The sequence below is a fragment of the Orbilia oligospora genome (assembly GCF_000225545.1).
Source record: "Orbilia oligospora ATCC 24927 unplaced genomic scaffold scaffold00097, whole genome shotgun sequence".
NCBI classification, from domain to species: domain Eukaryota; kingdom Fungi; phylum Ascomycota; class Orbiliomycetes; order Orbiliales; family Orbiliaceae; genus Orbilia; species Orbilia oligospora.
In genome coordinates this window covers 826,648-843,519 of record NW_011645654.1, presented here as the reverse complement: position 1 = coordinate 843,519, position 16,872 = coordinate 826,648, and the positions used below count along the sequence as shown (strand labels likewise).

Below are 16,872 nucleotides of genomic sequence, written 5' to 3'. Positions count from 1 at the left end.
GTGTGACAGCAGTGATAATAGTAGTGGTGGTAGTAGTAGTAGCAGAGAGAGAGAGAAAAAGACAGAAACGCCGTGATGAGGAGAAGAAAAGAAGAAGTGAGTATTTTGATGTCGTCCCGAGAGTAGTAAAAACCAAAAAGCAGTCATCGAACAGCAGAGTACCGGAAATAACACAAAAGAAAGAGGAAAAAAAGAAACGAAAAGAACACTCCCATGATGTATGATAGCCCTCAGTGCCTGATACTTAAAAAACAAATAAGAAAATAAAGCACCCCGCAAAATATTTGAAGAAGAGAGAAGAAAAAAATTATACGGCAACAGGTCTAGGTCCTTGAGTTGGTGGAACCGCCGTTTGGGCAGCTGCAGCTGCCATCTTGAGTGCTGTCTTCTCTCTTTCTTCCTTTTCCTTCTCCATCTTCTCTTTGACGGCTTTGGTGACGCGGGGTTTTCGGGGTGCGGTGGCTTTCCCTGTGGTTCCACCGCCACGACCGGTTCCTGCGCCTCTTCCTCCGCGTCCACGGCCTCGTTTGGGGGGTCCGCCGTTGGTTCTATAAAATAAGTTAGTATTAGATAATAAGAAAAAAAAGAAAAAGAGGGGGTTGGGGGGTGTACCTCTCAATCTGCGGTCTCTCGCCCTCGGGGACCAATGGACCGCTGTAGACGAAAAAACCGTCCTTACTAGCAGCGGCCTGTTCCTCCCACAACATCTCGGAATCATCAATAAAAGGATCATTGGCATCGTAATATTCATCAACCCTTCTCTTTCTCTTTTTAGGTTTATCCTTGCCATCCAATCCACTCATGCCAGCATCACTGGCCATTCCGACGAGTTTATCTTCCATTGCAGATTCCGATTCGGAAGCATCCATCATGGCTTCATCGCCCGAAGCATCGGGTCTGAGTTTGGCGCGTGCTAAACGCGGATTCAAAGCTGCCCAGCCGTATTTTTCCTCAGCTAGTTTCGAGACGTCGATATATTTATTTGTTTCGCCATTGAGGGAGATTTGAAGGACGACGGTGGGGACTGGTGGTTCCGGGTCGTCATCGCCCAATGCTACGTCTCCGAAGGTACCAGCTAACAGGCCACCTGATTTTGCGATAGCCGGGGCGACAACAGCAGTAGTGCGAGAGGCGGGTTTTGGAGAAGCGGGGGCGGAGGTTGCCGAAGCAGCAGCTCCAGTTGATGTGCGTTTTGAGCTTGAAGATGAGGATTTTGTGATTTCGGTGATTGCTTTGGGTTGCGGGGGGGATAGAGTAGTTGTCGTTGCTGTTGTAGCAGTTGTTGTTGTTGTTGCAGTAGTAGAAGAGAGGGAAGCATTGATAGTCGGAGGGGTTAAGGAAGATGGAGGAGGATTTGTGATCGGAGAACCCTGGGTGGGACGTAACGGAGGGGAACCATTTAGGAGGGCGGAGAGGGCGGGGGACGCGGAGGCGCGGTTTTGTTTGGAGGGGAGATGATCGGGAGTTGGATATGGGGAGTAATCGTTCGAGGAACGTTCGGGAGAAGCTTTGCGTTTGAGGGATTTGGAGGAGGGAGAAGGCGCGTCGGGATCGGATTCGACGAGATCTGAGACGTTGAAACGGCCTGAGGAGCGGGTTCCTTGGGAGGGATTAGTACGCGGCATGATGATGATGATGATAGGGATGATGCAGGTGATGAGGTTTGATTGGATTGAGGTGATGATCGATGATTGAGGGAAAGAAGGTGAAGAAGTACCGAATTAGGAGGGGGATGTAAGAAGGAAAGAGACAAAATGGAAAATGAGGGAAGAGAGAGAGAAAGCGCAAAGCAAGTGAATGATATCAAGCAGAAGTGAGAGAGAGAGAGCAGGTGTACTTTTAGAAGTAGCTGTTATAGAGTATATACCGGTACATGATAACTTGAGTATGTACCTACTTAGGTACTTTGAGTAGTACTTAGGTAGGTACTCAAGTGTGGGGGAATGTGTGTGTGTGTGTGTATTAGAGAGGGAAAGAGGGAAAGAAGGGAAGAGAGAGGAGAGGAGAGAGAGAGAGAGAAATACCTGCAGGTCTGGAAGGAGCAGAGGTTCGATGTGAAGCAGCAGAAGAAGGACGAGGGGTGACGGTGATGGAGTCGTTGTTGTTGATGTTGTTGTTGATGCCGTTGGAGTATGGCGAGGATTGATGCCGATGGCCGTGGCCGGGGCTGCCGTCGTAAGACATCGACGCGATTCGGTCAACCCCCAAGTACCCTTTTTTTTTTTATTAAAAAGAAAATAAAATAAAAAAAAATAAAAACTATTTTATTTTATTTTATTATTTTATTTTTATTTTTTATTTATTTTATAAAGTATAAAGTAAATAAAATAAAAGAAGAAGGGTGGTTGATATCTATAGTGGTGGTGGTGGTGGTTGGTGGTGGCGGTGGTGGTGTCGATTAAGAAAAAGTGGTGATGTTGTTGATAGAAAGTGATGACGATGATGATGGTTTTTCGGGCTTCAAAGGGTTTTGTGTGTTCGACTAGCCAGCTGCCAACTGCCGGGGGGGTGGAAAGGGAGAAGAATGTGGGCGTCGATTCAAGGCGAGTATAAAAAAAGTATAAAATAAGGAACTCTTCCTTTTAAACGAGTATCTTTTTTTTTAAGATACAAGAAGAATAGACAGAATATTAATTAGAAAGAAAGAAAAAGAGGGAAAAGAAAGGAAAAAGAGGAGAAGAAAGAAGAGGGAGAAGAGGGATTTAAAAGATCAATCAATCAATCAATTCTATCAAGTCGAGTCAATCAAGTCAAGTCAAGTCAATCAATCAGTACGGTTAAGACAAGACAAAAAAGTGTGAACGTTATTTGTGGCCAGTTACATACTTCTTCTCACCATTACATACTCTACTAAGTATTACTTCTTTTTCTTAACTAAGGGCGGTTTTAACTATATCAAAAAGAAAAGCAAAGAAAAGATAAAAAGAAGCAAATCTGTCTGTTCCATTTGGGAGAGCATGCGATGCCGTACATTACATACATGCTCCGTACATATTAACTAACTCGGCTGCCCGTGTGCACCTAAACTATGGCCGGGGGGGGCCTGGCTGCGACTATTCCCGGGTAATTCTCTCTTCCATTCCATTCTATTCTCCGTCTCTTCTATATATACTTACTTACTTACTTATATACCTCTGTATCTATTTTATATTTTATATTTTATATTTTATATTCTATACTAATTCTATTCTTATATCTTATCGATATAACTTATAACTGTTTGTATGATGATACCTGTCACTCATAAGAAACAGAGTCATGATCTGGTAGTGATGGTAATGGTATCGATAATCAGATGGATTCCATCTGATATCATATCATCACATCATACGGAATAGAAACCCCCCCCCTTAATCTCCCCATATACAAATCCCCTCTTATACCTCCATACTACCATATCATACAATAACTAAGTACTTACTCTTATATATAAGAGTAACCCCCGATATCATGCCATATTATACTCGACTCAAATATCTGGTGATAAACTAGAGGGGAGTATGTATAATTGCTTTTTCACCCGCAGTATAAGCTTAAACAGGCTACAAGCTTGTCGATAAGTTACTTAGTTAAAACCTGCGTTGCCAAGCCACTTTCTTTCTTCTCTTCCCATTCCAAAAGAAGCAATTTCTTCTTCTTCATCCTCTCCTTCGAATCCATATTATCATGACAACCTCATAATGTCCCGTCGTGCTGCCGTACGTTATCTCCCTCTCTTTCCATCTATAATAAGTACTTATAAATACTAATATAAAGTGGTATAATACAGCAAAAGGCGTTCTTCACCCCCCTCCCCTCCCTCTGGCCGAAAGATATCCTCCGTCCCGACGTCAACTTCCCATCCTTCCTCTCCTCCCGTCTCGAATCCGACTTTCACCCTTCTTCCACCGGTCCCGAACCATTCCGTCCTAAAATCGAGGATGGTTTACCTCCTGCCATAATGGTCTACAAGGACCATCCACCTTCCGATCCAGAGAAACAGTGGGGGGTTTTGAGAGGTCTCGTAAACAATCGCTATCAGAAGAAGGTATTCTCTATTCTATATACACTATACTATCTATATAATCTTTCTATGGAGCATATCTTAACAGATGCTAATGAATAACACAGTATCCCGTCAAATCCCTCGCAGAACCCGGCTTCGACCCGGAATACTACAACCGTCTGATCGCTGAACTCGACCAAGCTCCCAAACGAAACTGGTTGACCGCATACCTCAACAGTTGGAAAGGCTTCATCCGCTGGGAACACTAACAAAAAACAAAAACAAAAACTGTATTATAATCATCATCATAAAAATTGTATATATATATCTCTATATTTCTATGGCAAAAGTCCACTAATACCCACATCCCCAACTCCACTGTTATCCTCTAATACCCTCTCCCACATCTCCCTCCCAATCTTCTCTTCTTCTTCTAAAACCCTCCAGTTGGGAGACGGTCTACCTTCTTTCAACCAATTAAAATCATCGATTTGGTTCCATTTATCCTCTTCTACCTCATCTTCTTCTTTATTATCACCACCATCTAAAACAGTCTTTAAAACCTCAGGAAGGAAGGATACTCTGATTCCCTTACATCTTTCAATAATCGGTCGACTCCTACATCTCAAATAAACATCTAGATCATTGCTGTCGTGTAATCTGAACTGGTGACATGATATTACCAACACGCTGTTTTTGAGAGATGTTAGGTGTGCTGGACCTGTGATTTTGGGGAGGATGAGGATTGAAGATTTTATTGTATTTATGGATGTTGTTGTGAAATAATTTGAGGAAGAAGATGGTGGGGGAGGGGTTATGATGCAGGATGTTAGGGAGGATAAAGAGAGGATTGTGGATTGAGGGGTTGGTGGGGGTGGGGTGGTGTGGGTTGAGGTTAGGGAGGTTAGGGAGATTGTTTGGAGGTTTGATGATGTTGATGTTGACGTTGACGTTGACGATGATGATGGTATTGGTGCTGGTTCTCGAGGGGTGGATATAGCTGGGGTTGTATCTGATGATGCTGATGCCGCTGAGGATCCTGTCCGTCGGTTCTTGAATGAGAATTTACTCCGCGGGGCCACCGATTTTCTGGCGACGTTCAATTCTTCTGTTATCGCCTTTAGTTGCTATAATACAAAAAATATATCAGTCCCCCACTCTTCCCTTATTTAATAAAAAAAATAGTGACATTTAAAAGAAAGGGGAAGAAATACCTCAGAGTAAACCTTCTGATCGTACGCCGGAAGGTAATTCGACGCATCCTTGAGCTCCAACGTCAACTCGCTGATTTTGGACAAAACGTCCGAGATGGCGGTTTGTTGTTGTGATGATCGTACAGAAGTAAGGTTTGAGATTTTGGAGGAGAGAGAGAGGATACTTTCGTTGAAGGATTTGTGAAAGATCGGTTTGAGGTCTATTGCTTCTTCGTCCATTTCTTTCTCTTTCTTTCTTTCTCCTCTTTTCTATTTGAAGTAGTATAAGATATTACGGAGTTTGTTTGTATGAAGAAGGTTGGGGGGTTTGTCGCGTATATTTTTATATTCGGGTGGAGATCGATAATACCTAAGTTTAATGCGCTTGTGGCATCACCAATCACCAGTACTCCAACTACAAACCATAATTATCCCAAATCAGTACTTAGTTATGAAAGTAGGTATGTATATTCAAAATAACCGCTGTTTTTAACTAAATAAATAAAAAAAGTATATAAAAAAAAGAAATATGTACAACCCCCCCTCATAAGTCTCAAATATACACATATCTAATACGCATAAGGCTTCTCATGCTCCAACGGTACTTCAACTCCATACTTCTCCTTCAACCTCGCCGCTCTCCGTTCCGCATATCCAGGTCCGTAAACCCCTTTTCCCCCCATATCATGTCCATTAGCACTATATTCTCCCTCTAATATATATTAATAATTAAAAGGAAAGAAAAAGCTTACCTCTCCCCTCCCCGATCTCCTCAATAGTCTCTTCATAAGCCCTCCTCCTCGTCGATCTAATCGCCTCCCGTCTGGCAACGTCGTCTACATACCCTTCACGCCATTTAGCTCCTCTCCAGTGGTTTCCGCCGGCGTCGAACGAGGCGACTAGAGTTGCTAGACCGGCGCCGAAACCTAGGACGTACGGAATCCTGCCGGCTATATTTTAAAAATATATTAATATACTTCTTTTTTGTGTTCGCGGTGGTTTCAGGAGGATATACTTCTGATCCCGAGTAAAGCACCACCGAAGAATCCACCCAAAGCGGCGTTCCAGGGATCATCTGTTTCTCGTAGATTGGCGGAGGCGTCTTTGATGAAGGCGTATGTTCCACCCACGGCAGCTATACACATACGGTTAATAATCTTCCAATAACCCCCAACCTGATAAAGATAAATGGTAATAATAATGAAAAGAGAGGGAGGGAGAGAGAGGAGAACAAACCAAACATAGCAATCGTCCCCCCGGTCTTTGTAAATAACCCAAATAACCCTCGATTCTCCTTCGCCAATGTATTCTGTACCCCGGAGATCAACACCCCGGCTGCTCCGTTGAGTAATACGGCATTTGTGGTGCTGGAGATTGCATCGCGTGGGTGGTAGGGTGTTTGTTCTGCCATTTCTTTCTTCTTTCTTTCTCTGTCTCTCAGAGTTTAAGGCGAGGGTGGGTGGGTGGGTGGTATAGGTTTCTCGGGGGTTGGAGGCTTTATATGGTGGTCGTGGTTTAAAGGGCGATTGGGGTTGGAGATTGTGTTTAGTGGAGGGTGAGCATTGAGTGAGGTCGGAGGGGGGTGGAGGACCGGCGCTCGGGTGGAGGGGTGGTGAAGGGCGGTGACGAAGTAGGTCGGTTCAGTTATGTTAGAATTGTCGTGAAAGGTTGGCGGATTGGGATTGGGAGGTGTTCATTGGATGAGGTTTTGGGAGGGTTGTGATTGGTTCGGTTGTTGCTCCTTGTTGGGCGACGCTCTTTCTTTTTACTTTTAACCATATGCGTTACCACGAGAATGGAGATGTTGAAGGTAAGGATAAACTAGTGATATTTATTTTATTATATTTTATTAAATTAAATTCGATAGATGATGTTAGAGTATTAGTATCTTGGATATTGCAGAATCAGTCTAGATGTCTAGGTAGTTAAGTAATCAATTCAAACCCGCCTTTCGTATATATCTTATCCTCCATACAACTGTTTGCAAAATGCAACATCCTCAACACGTGCTGCCCTTCGTTTAGAATATAAATATAAGAAGAAACTAGATCTACGAATCTGCAGAGAAACCCTCTTCTCACTTCGTATAATAAATAATGTATTTATTTAAAAACAGATGATTCTGTTTCATACATATCTAAAGACTCGAAAAGAGAGAAAAATAGTAGGGAGTTATTAAATAAATATATAATAGAATCGCTATGTATTTGGTGAAAAAGAAGTATTTACACATCCTCATCTCCATTCTATAACTTCAAAAGTCACGGAATATAGGTATACCCAAAACTCACAAAGAAGATATACTTATCCAGATATATATCCACCAGAAAGACTCAAGTCCCTCTATATCACAACCGAATATACTCAAAACCCAAAACTCAAAAAAAATAAAATACAAAAATGGACCACGAAACCCTCAACTTCCCCCTCAAACTCGCCGCAAAATCCCACCAACTCCCCGAATTCAAAAGCCTAGTCTCAGGCAGAACCACCACCCGCCACCCGTCCCTCTACAAATCTGATCCAAACTCAACAGACACCCTAAACGACACCTACGAAAGAGCCATAACCCTCATGATCGCAATCCGTTCCCACTGCAAATACACACCAGAAGAACCCCTCTCCCAAGCCATCCAAACCGAACTAATCAACCTCATCTACGGCTCAAATTTTATCGAATACGCCGGTACGGATTATACTACCACCACGGCTATTTGTACAAAACTCTTTAATGAATATGTATCTCCCGAAGAGATCTTAAATACCCTCCAAACCACCACCACCACTACCACAACAGACGAAAACACTAGCGGTACTACCACTACCGCAGTCGACAAAAAGGGAGGAATGGAAGTAATCCAACACGCAAAAGCCCTAACCTACTTCCTCCAAAAATTCTATATCGAAGAAGAACCACTAACCGAATTCCTAATCCTCCAAACTCACCGAATCCTCTGCGAAGGAACCACTCACTCCGACGGAACCCCCTGGCAAGAATGGGCCGGTATCTACCGTACCCACGAAATCGCCGCCTCATCCATACCCCCCACTATAAATATAAACCCTTCAAGACTTCAAAAAAAATCAATATTCATACGAGCAACCGCCGTTCCTAAATATATGACGGATATGGTTGAAGATTTTAAAAGTTTGACCGGAGAAGCCGAGATAGGGAATTTTGATGTTATTGATCCCTTTGAGATTGCGGCGTGGTTGTGTACGAGGTTTGTGAATATTCATCCTTTTGCGGATGGGAATGGGAGGGTTTGTAGGATTTTGTTGAGTGGGGTTTTGATGAGGTATACGGGACTTGTGGCTTGTATTGGGGATGAGGGGGAGACTGATAGTACGGCTGGGGGAGGGAGGGATGAGTATTTGGGGATTGTGAATAAGGCGAATAAGATTTTTCATGATGAGGATGGTGAGGTTGATGTTGAGGCGCAGACTTCACATGTGAGGTTGACGGAGTTGGTGGTTAGGAAGGTTTTGGAGTGTGCGGAGAGGTTGGTGGAGGTTGTTATTAAGGCGGGGGATGTGGAGGGGGAGTAAGAGGTTTTTGGGAGGGTTGAATAATATTGTTTGGAGTTTTATACGGGGTTTAGATGCATGGTTAAAGTGGTTTTGGGGCGGGTGAGTTATTGGCTCACTTGCATGTCGGTTTATAGCTACTTACTTGATCGGACTAAGTGTTTAAATACTTATCTACTAGCAAGGCGGTGAAAGGGGTTTTAAAGTTGCATGCTTGGTATGAGGCTGATACATCCCCTGTACAATGGGGTTATATATCATACTAGAAGGTACTACGGTAAACAGATCACGAAAACTCATATATGCACCCATGGCCATACGGATAATAGTTCCGCGGATTCGATCGATGTAAAACTTGATAGAATTGAATAGTGACAAATGTCCTTTACTATATATGCGACATAAATTCGGGATCTGTATTGATTTATGATACATGTTATATACAATACATTTGGAATCTACATGTTAAGAATGTAGCTAGAATCTGCAAGTGATGAAATACCCACAACAAGCGCACATACTTTTAGCAAATGCATCTGTAATCAATCATATGCTACCCCCGGTGTCCCTCGTAAAATTAAGAATGGTCTCGGTGCCTGGTTTATCATCTAATGTATGGTTATTTTGGAATACCTCATCTCCACTAAATGGGAGAGATGGAATTGTTATTACAATAATAGGTGGGGTTCTTCAGGCTCTCTGTTTTCGTTTTGAGACCTGATCAAGAGAGTATGTGAGTAGAGATGTTGCTGTCGTTATATTTATAGGTGGTGATGGATTCATATGATAGAGATTTAAATGCTTAGGTGGATATTAATATTACTTCTTGAATACCATTTTATGATGCGAGCCCTGTAACGTTTTTTTCTTTTTTAAAAACTCATACCGATTCTTCTCGATGAAATCTTTGAAATTCTTACCGACATAGTTCCGGTTCTGTAGGTTGTCTGGTGGAGCGTGTTTTTCTTGGCTGTAGCAGCTTCGTAGCATGGGTGTATATATCTAGCCAGGTAGCTGACTTTATAATATATAATTTAGACAAGAGATTTAAATTGAAATTTCTGATTAAGATTTAAGAGAGCTCTGACGGTTACGTAGCGAGATAGATTTATTTTAGGGTGGGACAGAAGTACCTCCATCCATTTGGGATTTACCATCCTCTCGGAAGAGTATATATTTTCGACATAGAAAGCTGAGGAAATGTTTATTGACGAACATTGCTCATAATACGACTTGCCAAGTCGTATTTCTGCCTCGTATTTTGTTCAGTTGATGGAACGGTTTGTTGTTGTTACACCTAAAATGGTTCATTATGCATCTCTTTGCTTTGTTTTTGGTCCTTAGGCTTTAGTAGCCATCGATCTAACTTTTCTTCTGTGCACTGGGGGTGAGATTTGGTGTATTAGGTGTATTATCGTTGAAGATGAGTTAGATCCTCCACATAAATGTAGAGTGGTGGGGCCATGAGAGATAGTGTAAAAGGTTGGGATTCGTTCGCGGGGTTATACCTTCTTTTCCTTGCAACGAAATAGAGTTATATCTAGATTCAGTCGTTTGATGCCACTCTTTATGACGCCTGAGAACGAGGCGGTATTTTGTTTATAAAATTTGTAATACGGGTGAGAGGGTGAAGAGGTATGTGGGTGAAAGATCGACTGAGGGGTTAGATCGTGCAGTATTGATATTGAATTTCCAGATATATCTAGATTCGAATCGGAGGACATGGAGACGGCCATGTGCATATGTGGAGAACGTTGTATTTGGTTGCAGATTGTGTTAGGAGAGCTTAGGTTCTTTGAGAAGTTGCAAGGTTGTTCTCGAGGGAGTGATATTATACATAAGCAAGTATAGTAGGTAAGTATGGAAATAGGTAGCTATTTCTACTGCTCTTCATTCTCTGTGATTCGATGTTTTTCACCAAGCTCCTTGAATTATTCGGAAAACGCAGGTGTGATTGGCCAATTGAGCGTGAGGGCTAATATTTGACAAATTGGAAGGAAAATTGAGATATCCCTTAAGGGCTCGAGATGGCTTAAGGTAGGATCCCAGTGCTTCGGAAGTGTGTTATTTTTGAAGAGGGAAATAAATCTACTGCCCAGCACTTATTCAATTCTCGACTAATTGAGTGTGGCATCGACCCACTATCAAGTGTTAACAATTTTGCTCGCAAGGTAGTTCTAGAGGGGGGGACAGTATACCTTACTTTTTAACTGTCACTAGTTTTGGGAGTGTGTTGCGTGTGGGATGTCCCAATTTGGTTGGCCAGGAATGTGTTACGCAGCTAGCTCACGAAGCTAACCGGCGGGCTTGCCACGGACCGCGAAACGTGCTTCGTCATCTCATCCAGCCCTCCATGGCACCGCACCGCACTGCATTCCATTCCATCCACGTTCCATGTGATATCCATGGCTTTTTCAGAACTACATATAACTTCAACCTCATCCCCTAGATTTAAACACCCTTGAAACCCTCTTATATTCCGAAATCACAAGATATTTATCGAATAATAGTTTCTTGTTCGTTACTTTTAGCTCATGCTAGTTAGCTACGTTAGGTGTAGGTAGCTACCCACTAAGAAAGTCCAAGATAAACGATATCGAAAACCAACCCACCAGCCTTCCCCACGACATCCTTCACGAAACACGTATCACGACAACCACCGCAGCACTACACCGGTTACGCTTCACCGCCGTTGTTCACGACTATACCAGCGTCTTTCAGCCAATTCGCCGTCGAGATATTGAATTAAAGTTCTTGTAGTCGACTCACAATGCTGGTGGACACCGCCACATCCACCGGCCCACCCCGCCAGGGCCCCGGCAAATCCTCCCCACGTCTCTTCAGTGACATCGTAACCTACAATCCTCATAACAAAGGCTACAATGTCCTCTCCTCATTCCCACCAGATGATGACTCGGAAGAAGCCCAGAAACTCTATCAACGTTCTGGCCACCCTCACCGTTTCATTCTCAAACCGAACCAAAGCACCCCGCGATCATATCCTATCGAAGCAGGTGCAACCCATATTATCGCAGCTGTCTGCCAAATCTGTCGCCAACACGTCGAAATCCGTCTCCGATATGCTGACAATGTGCCTATCGCTTCTACTTGTCCCACTCCTCAGAATCCCCTTCATCATTTTCGACACGACCCTGCGCGATCCGGTCCCTTCATTGATAAAAACAGGATTGAAGAGATATCCGGCGACATAGATGTCCACCATTTTGACTGCACGAACGCCGGTTGTAAAACCAGTGTTACCATTACTACCAAAGGCCGTCGTATAACCACTCGGTTTCAGGCTCTCCTTACGGACGGGACGATCCTTTGGAATAGAAATAAACTGGCCTTTGAGACATACCCGGACTCATTCGTAGACCCCAAAGCTCCCGAAGGAGAGAGAAACCCCGTCATGAAACCCGTGCCAACACCGGCTATGGTACTGAAGACTATGAGAACAGTCATCGGTGGTGTTACTGCGAGAAAAGAAAGACGGAATATTCCTAGGTTGAATACTAGGTTTTTAACTCAACTAGGAGATGAGTGTCACGAGATGATGGAGATTTTGGGATTCGTCATAGACGAAGAGCAAGCATTGGTACCGCCGATTCTACCTGAGGAGCCAGGAAATGGAATTCCTTTGCAAGATGAATTGGCGAAGATTTTTGATGACTGGGACCTAGAGTTGATGATATTAACGGCACAAAATGAGAGTGAGAAAACCGGGCACTTTTTTTCCTTTTAGGAATGGATTATATCGAGACTAACATTTCGTGCACAGTCGATGCTAATCTATTTCAGCCCATTAATGCGGAAGCTGATCTAAAGAAATTACTCGGTGCGACTAACTGTAAGTTCCTCCGTCCGGAGTCTGGAAGCAAAATAAAACAGATACTGACAATCGATAGATCCAACAAGTCCGGCTTCTAGACGCACTGCGGTGGATCCCTCCCGACCTGAACACCCGTAAGGTCTCTCCATTTCCAATTTTTCTCCCACATAGAGCTAATAATAATAGCAGAGCGTATGCCAATCTAGGTGCGAATCTAGATTTCTCAGACGAAATCCTTTTCTGGGCTTATCAACGCCAAAAGGAATGCGACCCTGAGAATGGGCCCTTTTACTTCGATTGCCTCTCCGGACTTGCCAATGGCCGCCACAGCGAAGAACTCCAACTACAAGTCGCAACCCTTCGCTCCCAAGGCGAATTCTCACGTAGCGATGTCAAGAATGCCTACAGCCAGTTAGGAATCACGACTGATTTTGACAACGAGAACTTTATCATTGGAAATTTCCAGTCGAGGTTAAGCGATGCACCAAGACAGGAGATGGTTCTGAGAGAGGGCTTGATGACCATCGGGAAACATTTAAAAAACGAAAAGATCATGAACGCTTCTAAAAAGGTTGTTATGGATTTACGCCAAGCCTACGATGTACTCGGGCTGGGTATCGGATCCGACGTCGATGCCGATTTTGTGTCTAGTATCTTCCACTACCAGGTTGGTCATCTTCCCCCACGTCTTGACAAAGAATAACAGCAGTTAACGAGGAAGATATAGCTCAACGAAAATCCAAATAATGCTACCAATCTTTGGGCTGCTTTAAGAGTTATCGCAGATAACCGGAAAGCCCCCAAATTAATAAGCATGTGTGACGCTCACGACCAAGGTCTAGAGTTAATGGACTACGACACCGCTCTTCTACGCCTTCGTGTCAATGGACAAATGTCTGACGACACTGTTGTTCAGTACTACGAGGTAGATCTTTGCTTCTCGATCTGCGCATGGTAACTTGAAAGATACATGGCACTAATCTTACTTTTTTGGTAATTAGGGGGGAGTTACCCAGAATAACCGGACAACGCTGAGAAGCGCCTTGAAAGTGATTGCGGATAAGCGACAGAGTAGAGCTCTGGAGTTAGTGTTTCCCTTCTTCCTATATACCACCCGTAATATTTTACAACAGCAATTTGTTGCCCATTTTGCGTCGCACCTTTTACATCATCATCATCAACCATTATAGAACTTTTTACTAAAGACATAATCTAGGCATTATATCAAGACGGGCAGCAAACTCTTGTTCACAGACGGAATGGCGGACTGGCCAGTTGGTTTAGAAAATACGGGCAACACATGTTACCTCAACAGTTTGTTGCAATATTACTTCACTATCAAGCCGTTAAGAGATGTTATTATGGACTTCGACAATCACGAAGAAGATGAAGTTTCTGAGGAACTATTGGAACGGAAGCAAGTTGGTGGCCGGAAAGTCACTATGACTGAAATTGAACGGGCGAAAAAATGTAAGCCATCCCCAAATTTCTCCTTTAACGAGTTCAGGAATACTCACATATCCGCTAGTAACCCACGGCCTCAAAGGCTTGTTCCGCGAGATGGTCACAAGCAAACAAACCTACGTCAGACCGGAAAAGGAAATTTCAGAGCTTGCTTTGAATAGTGCGAATCACGAGGTATCTGCTCGGAAGAGGTCCGTCGCTTTTAACGACGAACGGCCCGCTGGGTTCATCGGGCCCATGTTACCACCTGGCACGGTAATTGAAAATGAGGAACCGCTAGCCTTCTCCATGGACATCGATGAGAAACCGCCACGGCTCCGTGTTACTAACGCGGATGACCAGTCTAGCGATATTACTCTCGTAGGGGAAAATCAGGAACCGCCTGCATACGAGGACCAGGGATACATAGTAGTCGACGGTCAGCCCGGTGCTCCGGATCCTAGTGGGGATATCAAAGGTAAAGGAAAACAAATTGAAGAGGAAGAACCCGGGCCTAAGATACATGCCCCCAAGCCAATACCAGGCAGGGGAATATCGGCGTTGGATGCTATGAATCTTGATGATGACAGCGACAGTGCAGTTCCATTGTTGCAAAGAGAGGTTGAGGATGAGAGTATGGAGGATGCACCAATGCCACCTACGGCACCTGAGAAAGGCGGAATGAGAGTTATACCTCCTATTCCTGATCGTCCACCACCTATTCCCCCAAGGCCGAAGGAGAAGACTGCCGTTTCCGCTTCCGCTGTTTCTGCGCCGCAATCTTTCGAATTTGGAAGACAACAAGATGTCACAGAATGTATTGAGAATGTGATGTTTCAACTTGAGGCGGCGTTGAAGGCAGAAGGAACAGAGCCTGATGGAGAGCAGCTGGATATCATCAAAACCCTGTTTTACGGGAAAACTCGACAAACATTGGAGTTTTCGGCACCAGCGGAGACAAGAGATAAAGAAGAACGATTTGCAAACCTGATGATCGATGTTGGAGAAGTTGGGCGGGACATCTATACGGCTATGGATGGGCATTTTGATGCGTCAGTTGTCGAGTTGGAAGGCAAACTTGCACGCAGATATCTATCGATCACAGCGTTACCATCGATTCTACAGATCCAGATCCAGCGGGTGCAGTTCAACCGAGCTACGAAATCTAGCTATAAGAGTAATGCGCCGTTGACCTTTGGGGAAAGGATTTTCTTGGATAGGTATATGGCTAGTGGTGACGATAAGGGGTTGATGGCGAGAAGGGAGCAAAGCTGGAAATGGAAGGCGGAATTGGAGAAGCTTGAAAAGCGGAAGACAGAATTGGAAGAAGAAACTGAGGGACTGAAGATTCAAATGGCTTTGGAGGCTACCAAGGGATATTTAGGTGAGATTAATAATATCTTTGGTGAGGATGAGGATATGGTCGTGATACCCTCTAGCTTATTGGTGGAGTTGGAAGATCACAAAGAAAGGGTCGGCGGAGAATTGAGGTGTAAGTTTTCTTTCTTCTTCTCTTTAACTTCTCACAAAAGCTATACGAAATGGTGGGGGCGGTGCTAATGGGGTAAAATTTGGGGGGGTTAGACATCAACGAAAGGATCAAAGAGCTACAGGGAAATTTGAACCAGCAATTCACCGACTTAAGGAAGTATGGATATAGAATTCACTCCATTTTCATGCACAGAGGTATGTTCCCTTCATTTTCTTTCGAGAGGGGTAACGTTTTTAACCTAAGGAATATTCTAGGCTCTGTCAATTTTGGTCATTATTGGATCTACATCTATGATCATTATAACAAAATTTGGAGAAACTATAATGACACGACAGTATCGAAAGCCGTTGATGAGGAAGAGATATTTAGAGGAAAGAGCAAGGATGGTGGAACAGATGGAGGACCATACTTCCTTGTTTACGTAAGAGAAGATAGGATGGATTGGATGCAGGCGCTTTGTAGGGATCTCGGCGAAGGAAGGAAGAGTGAAGGGGTAGCTGTTGATGAAGGCAAAGATAAAGGTGGCGTTGTGCCTATGGATATTGGTGGGGTTGAAGAGGGGCTCAAGGGGGGTTAAAGATTTCTTTGCACGTTTTTCCTCTAGTTCTTTACAGGCGATTGGTCTTTGAGGTGACTTTCAATTATTTGGAAATAGTATTAACAGGGGGGGCGATAAAGAATTTGTACTTTTCCCTTTTCTGTGGTCCGATCCGGCGTTTTTGATGGTTATGGATTTCTATTTGTCGTCTTCTTCTTCTCCCTCTTTTCCGCCCTCTTAAAATATCGACATGTTCTTAATAATTTCTTTCTTATCAACTCCCGGGCTGCAGGAGCTTATTTCTCTTTTTCCCATTCTCCCAATGGGAGCTTTTGTTTATGGGGAAGTCTTTGTCTCGTAAACCAGCCTGCCCGGCCCCTGGGCAAGTCTGGCTGGGGAGAACTTTCTTCGTAGTTACCCCTCCCTCCCCCTCTTCTTTTTCTATAATTCTAGCCGATTCTAGACCGTCCCTGTATATGGGGTCCTCGTGGGTGTGCGGGCCTACTGCAAGTTTGAATAAAAAAGCCTGGCCGATTGTATGGACGATTGTAAAGTTTAAGTAACAGGTATGCAATAGTTAGGCAAACTGGGCATTTTACAAAATGTTGGAAGGGAACCCACATATGCTTTACATACTTAATAGTTAAGTAGGTATTTTGTATATGCAGGATTACATAATTACAATGAATTAAGAGCTACTTAGAAAAATGTATCGATCGGCGTGGTGCATGTAATGTAATGTGTGGTTTTTAAATTTAGGTATGTAGAAATGATATCATTTTATCGAGCTAACTAGCTAGGGGGGAGGTATGTAATTTTTTGTATTTTCTTTTTATATACTTAATTAGAAATCCTTTTTTT

General features: G+C 43.5%; 6 protein-coding genes across 6 annotated transcripts; 3 read left to right on the top strand and 3 right to left on the bottom strand.

The window, feature by feature from the left end:
* Positions 1-307: 307 nt before the first annotated feature.
* On the bottom strand, positions 308-1,625 carry AOL_s00097g240 (uncharacterized protein; the record flags this gene model as incomplete). Its single annotated transcript, XM_011126073.1, has 2 exons — positions 308-548; positions 613-1,625. The coding sequence occupies 2 exons, from the start codon at positions 1,623-1,625 to the stop codon at positions 308-310; spliced, it is 1,254 nt and encodes a 417-aa protein (XP_011124375.1).
* A 2,055-nt stretch (positions 1,626-3,680) lies between these two features.
* On the top strand, positions 3,681-4,254 carry AOL_s00097g239 (uncharacterized protein; the record flags this gene model as incomplete). The annotated part of the gene is made up of 3 exons (XM_011126072.1): positions 3,681-3,698; positions 3,770-4,027; positions 4,111-4,254. The coding sequence occupies 3 exons, from the start codon at positions 3,681-3,683 to the stop codon at positions 4,252-4,254; spliced, it is 420 nt and encodes a 139-aa protein (XP_011124374.1).
* Positions 4,255-4,323: 69 nt separating this feature from the next.
* AOL_s00097g238 (uncharacterized protein) lies at positions 4,324-5,418 on the bottom strand (the record flags this gene model as incomplete). Its single annotated transcript, XM_011126071.1, has 2 exons — positions 4,324-5,112; positions 5,200-5,418. 2 exons carry the CDS (start codon positions 5,416-5,418, stop codon positions 4,324-4,326), a joined length of 1,008 nt encoding a protein of 335 aa, XP_011124373.1.
* A 329-nt stretch (positions 5,419-5,747) lies between these two features.
* Positions 5,748-6,589, bottom strand: AOL_s00097g237 (uncharacterized protein; the record flags this gene model as incomplete). The annotated part of the gene is made up of 4 exons (XM_011126070.1): positions 5,748-5,848; positions 5,931-6,128; positions 6,194-6,313; positions 6,415-6,589. 4 exons carry the CDS (start codon positions 6,587-6,589, stop codon positions 5,748-5,750), a joined length of 594 nt encoding a protein of 197 aa, XP_011124372.1.
* Positions 6,590-7,578: 989 nt separating this feature from the next.
* Positions 7,579-8,727, top strand: AOL_s00097g236 (uncharacterized protein; the record flags this gene model as incomplete). The annotated part of the gene is made up of 1 exon (XM_011126069.1): positions 7,579-8,727. One exon carries the CDS (start codon positions 7,579-7,581, stop codon positions 8,725-8,727), a length of 1,149 nt encoding a protein of 382 aa, XP_011124371.1.
* A 2,749-nt stretch (positions 8,728-11,476) lies between these two features.
* AOL_s00097g235 (uncharacterized protein) lies at positions 11,477-16,050 on the top strand (the record flags this gene model as incomplete). Its single annotated transcript, XM_011126068.1, has 10 exons — positions 11,477-12,419; positions 12,488-12,556; positions 12,615-12,672; positions 12,728-13,205; positions 13,266-13,463; positions 13,540-13,622; positions 13,755-14,008; positions 14,067-15,473; positions 15,566-15,667; positions 15,728-16,050. The coding sequence occupies 10 exons, from the start codon at positions 11,477-11,479 to the stop codon at positions 16,048-16,050; spliced, it is 3,915 nt and encodes a 1,304-aa protein (XP_011124370.1).
* Between the last annotated feature and the right edge of the window lie 822 nt (positions 16,051-16,872).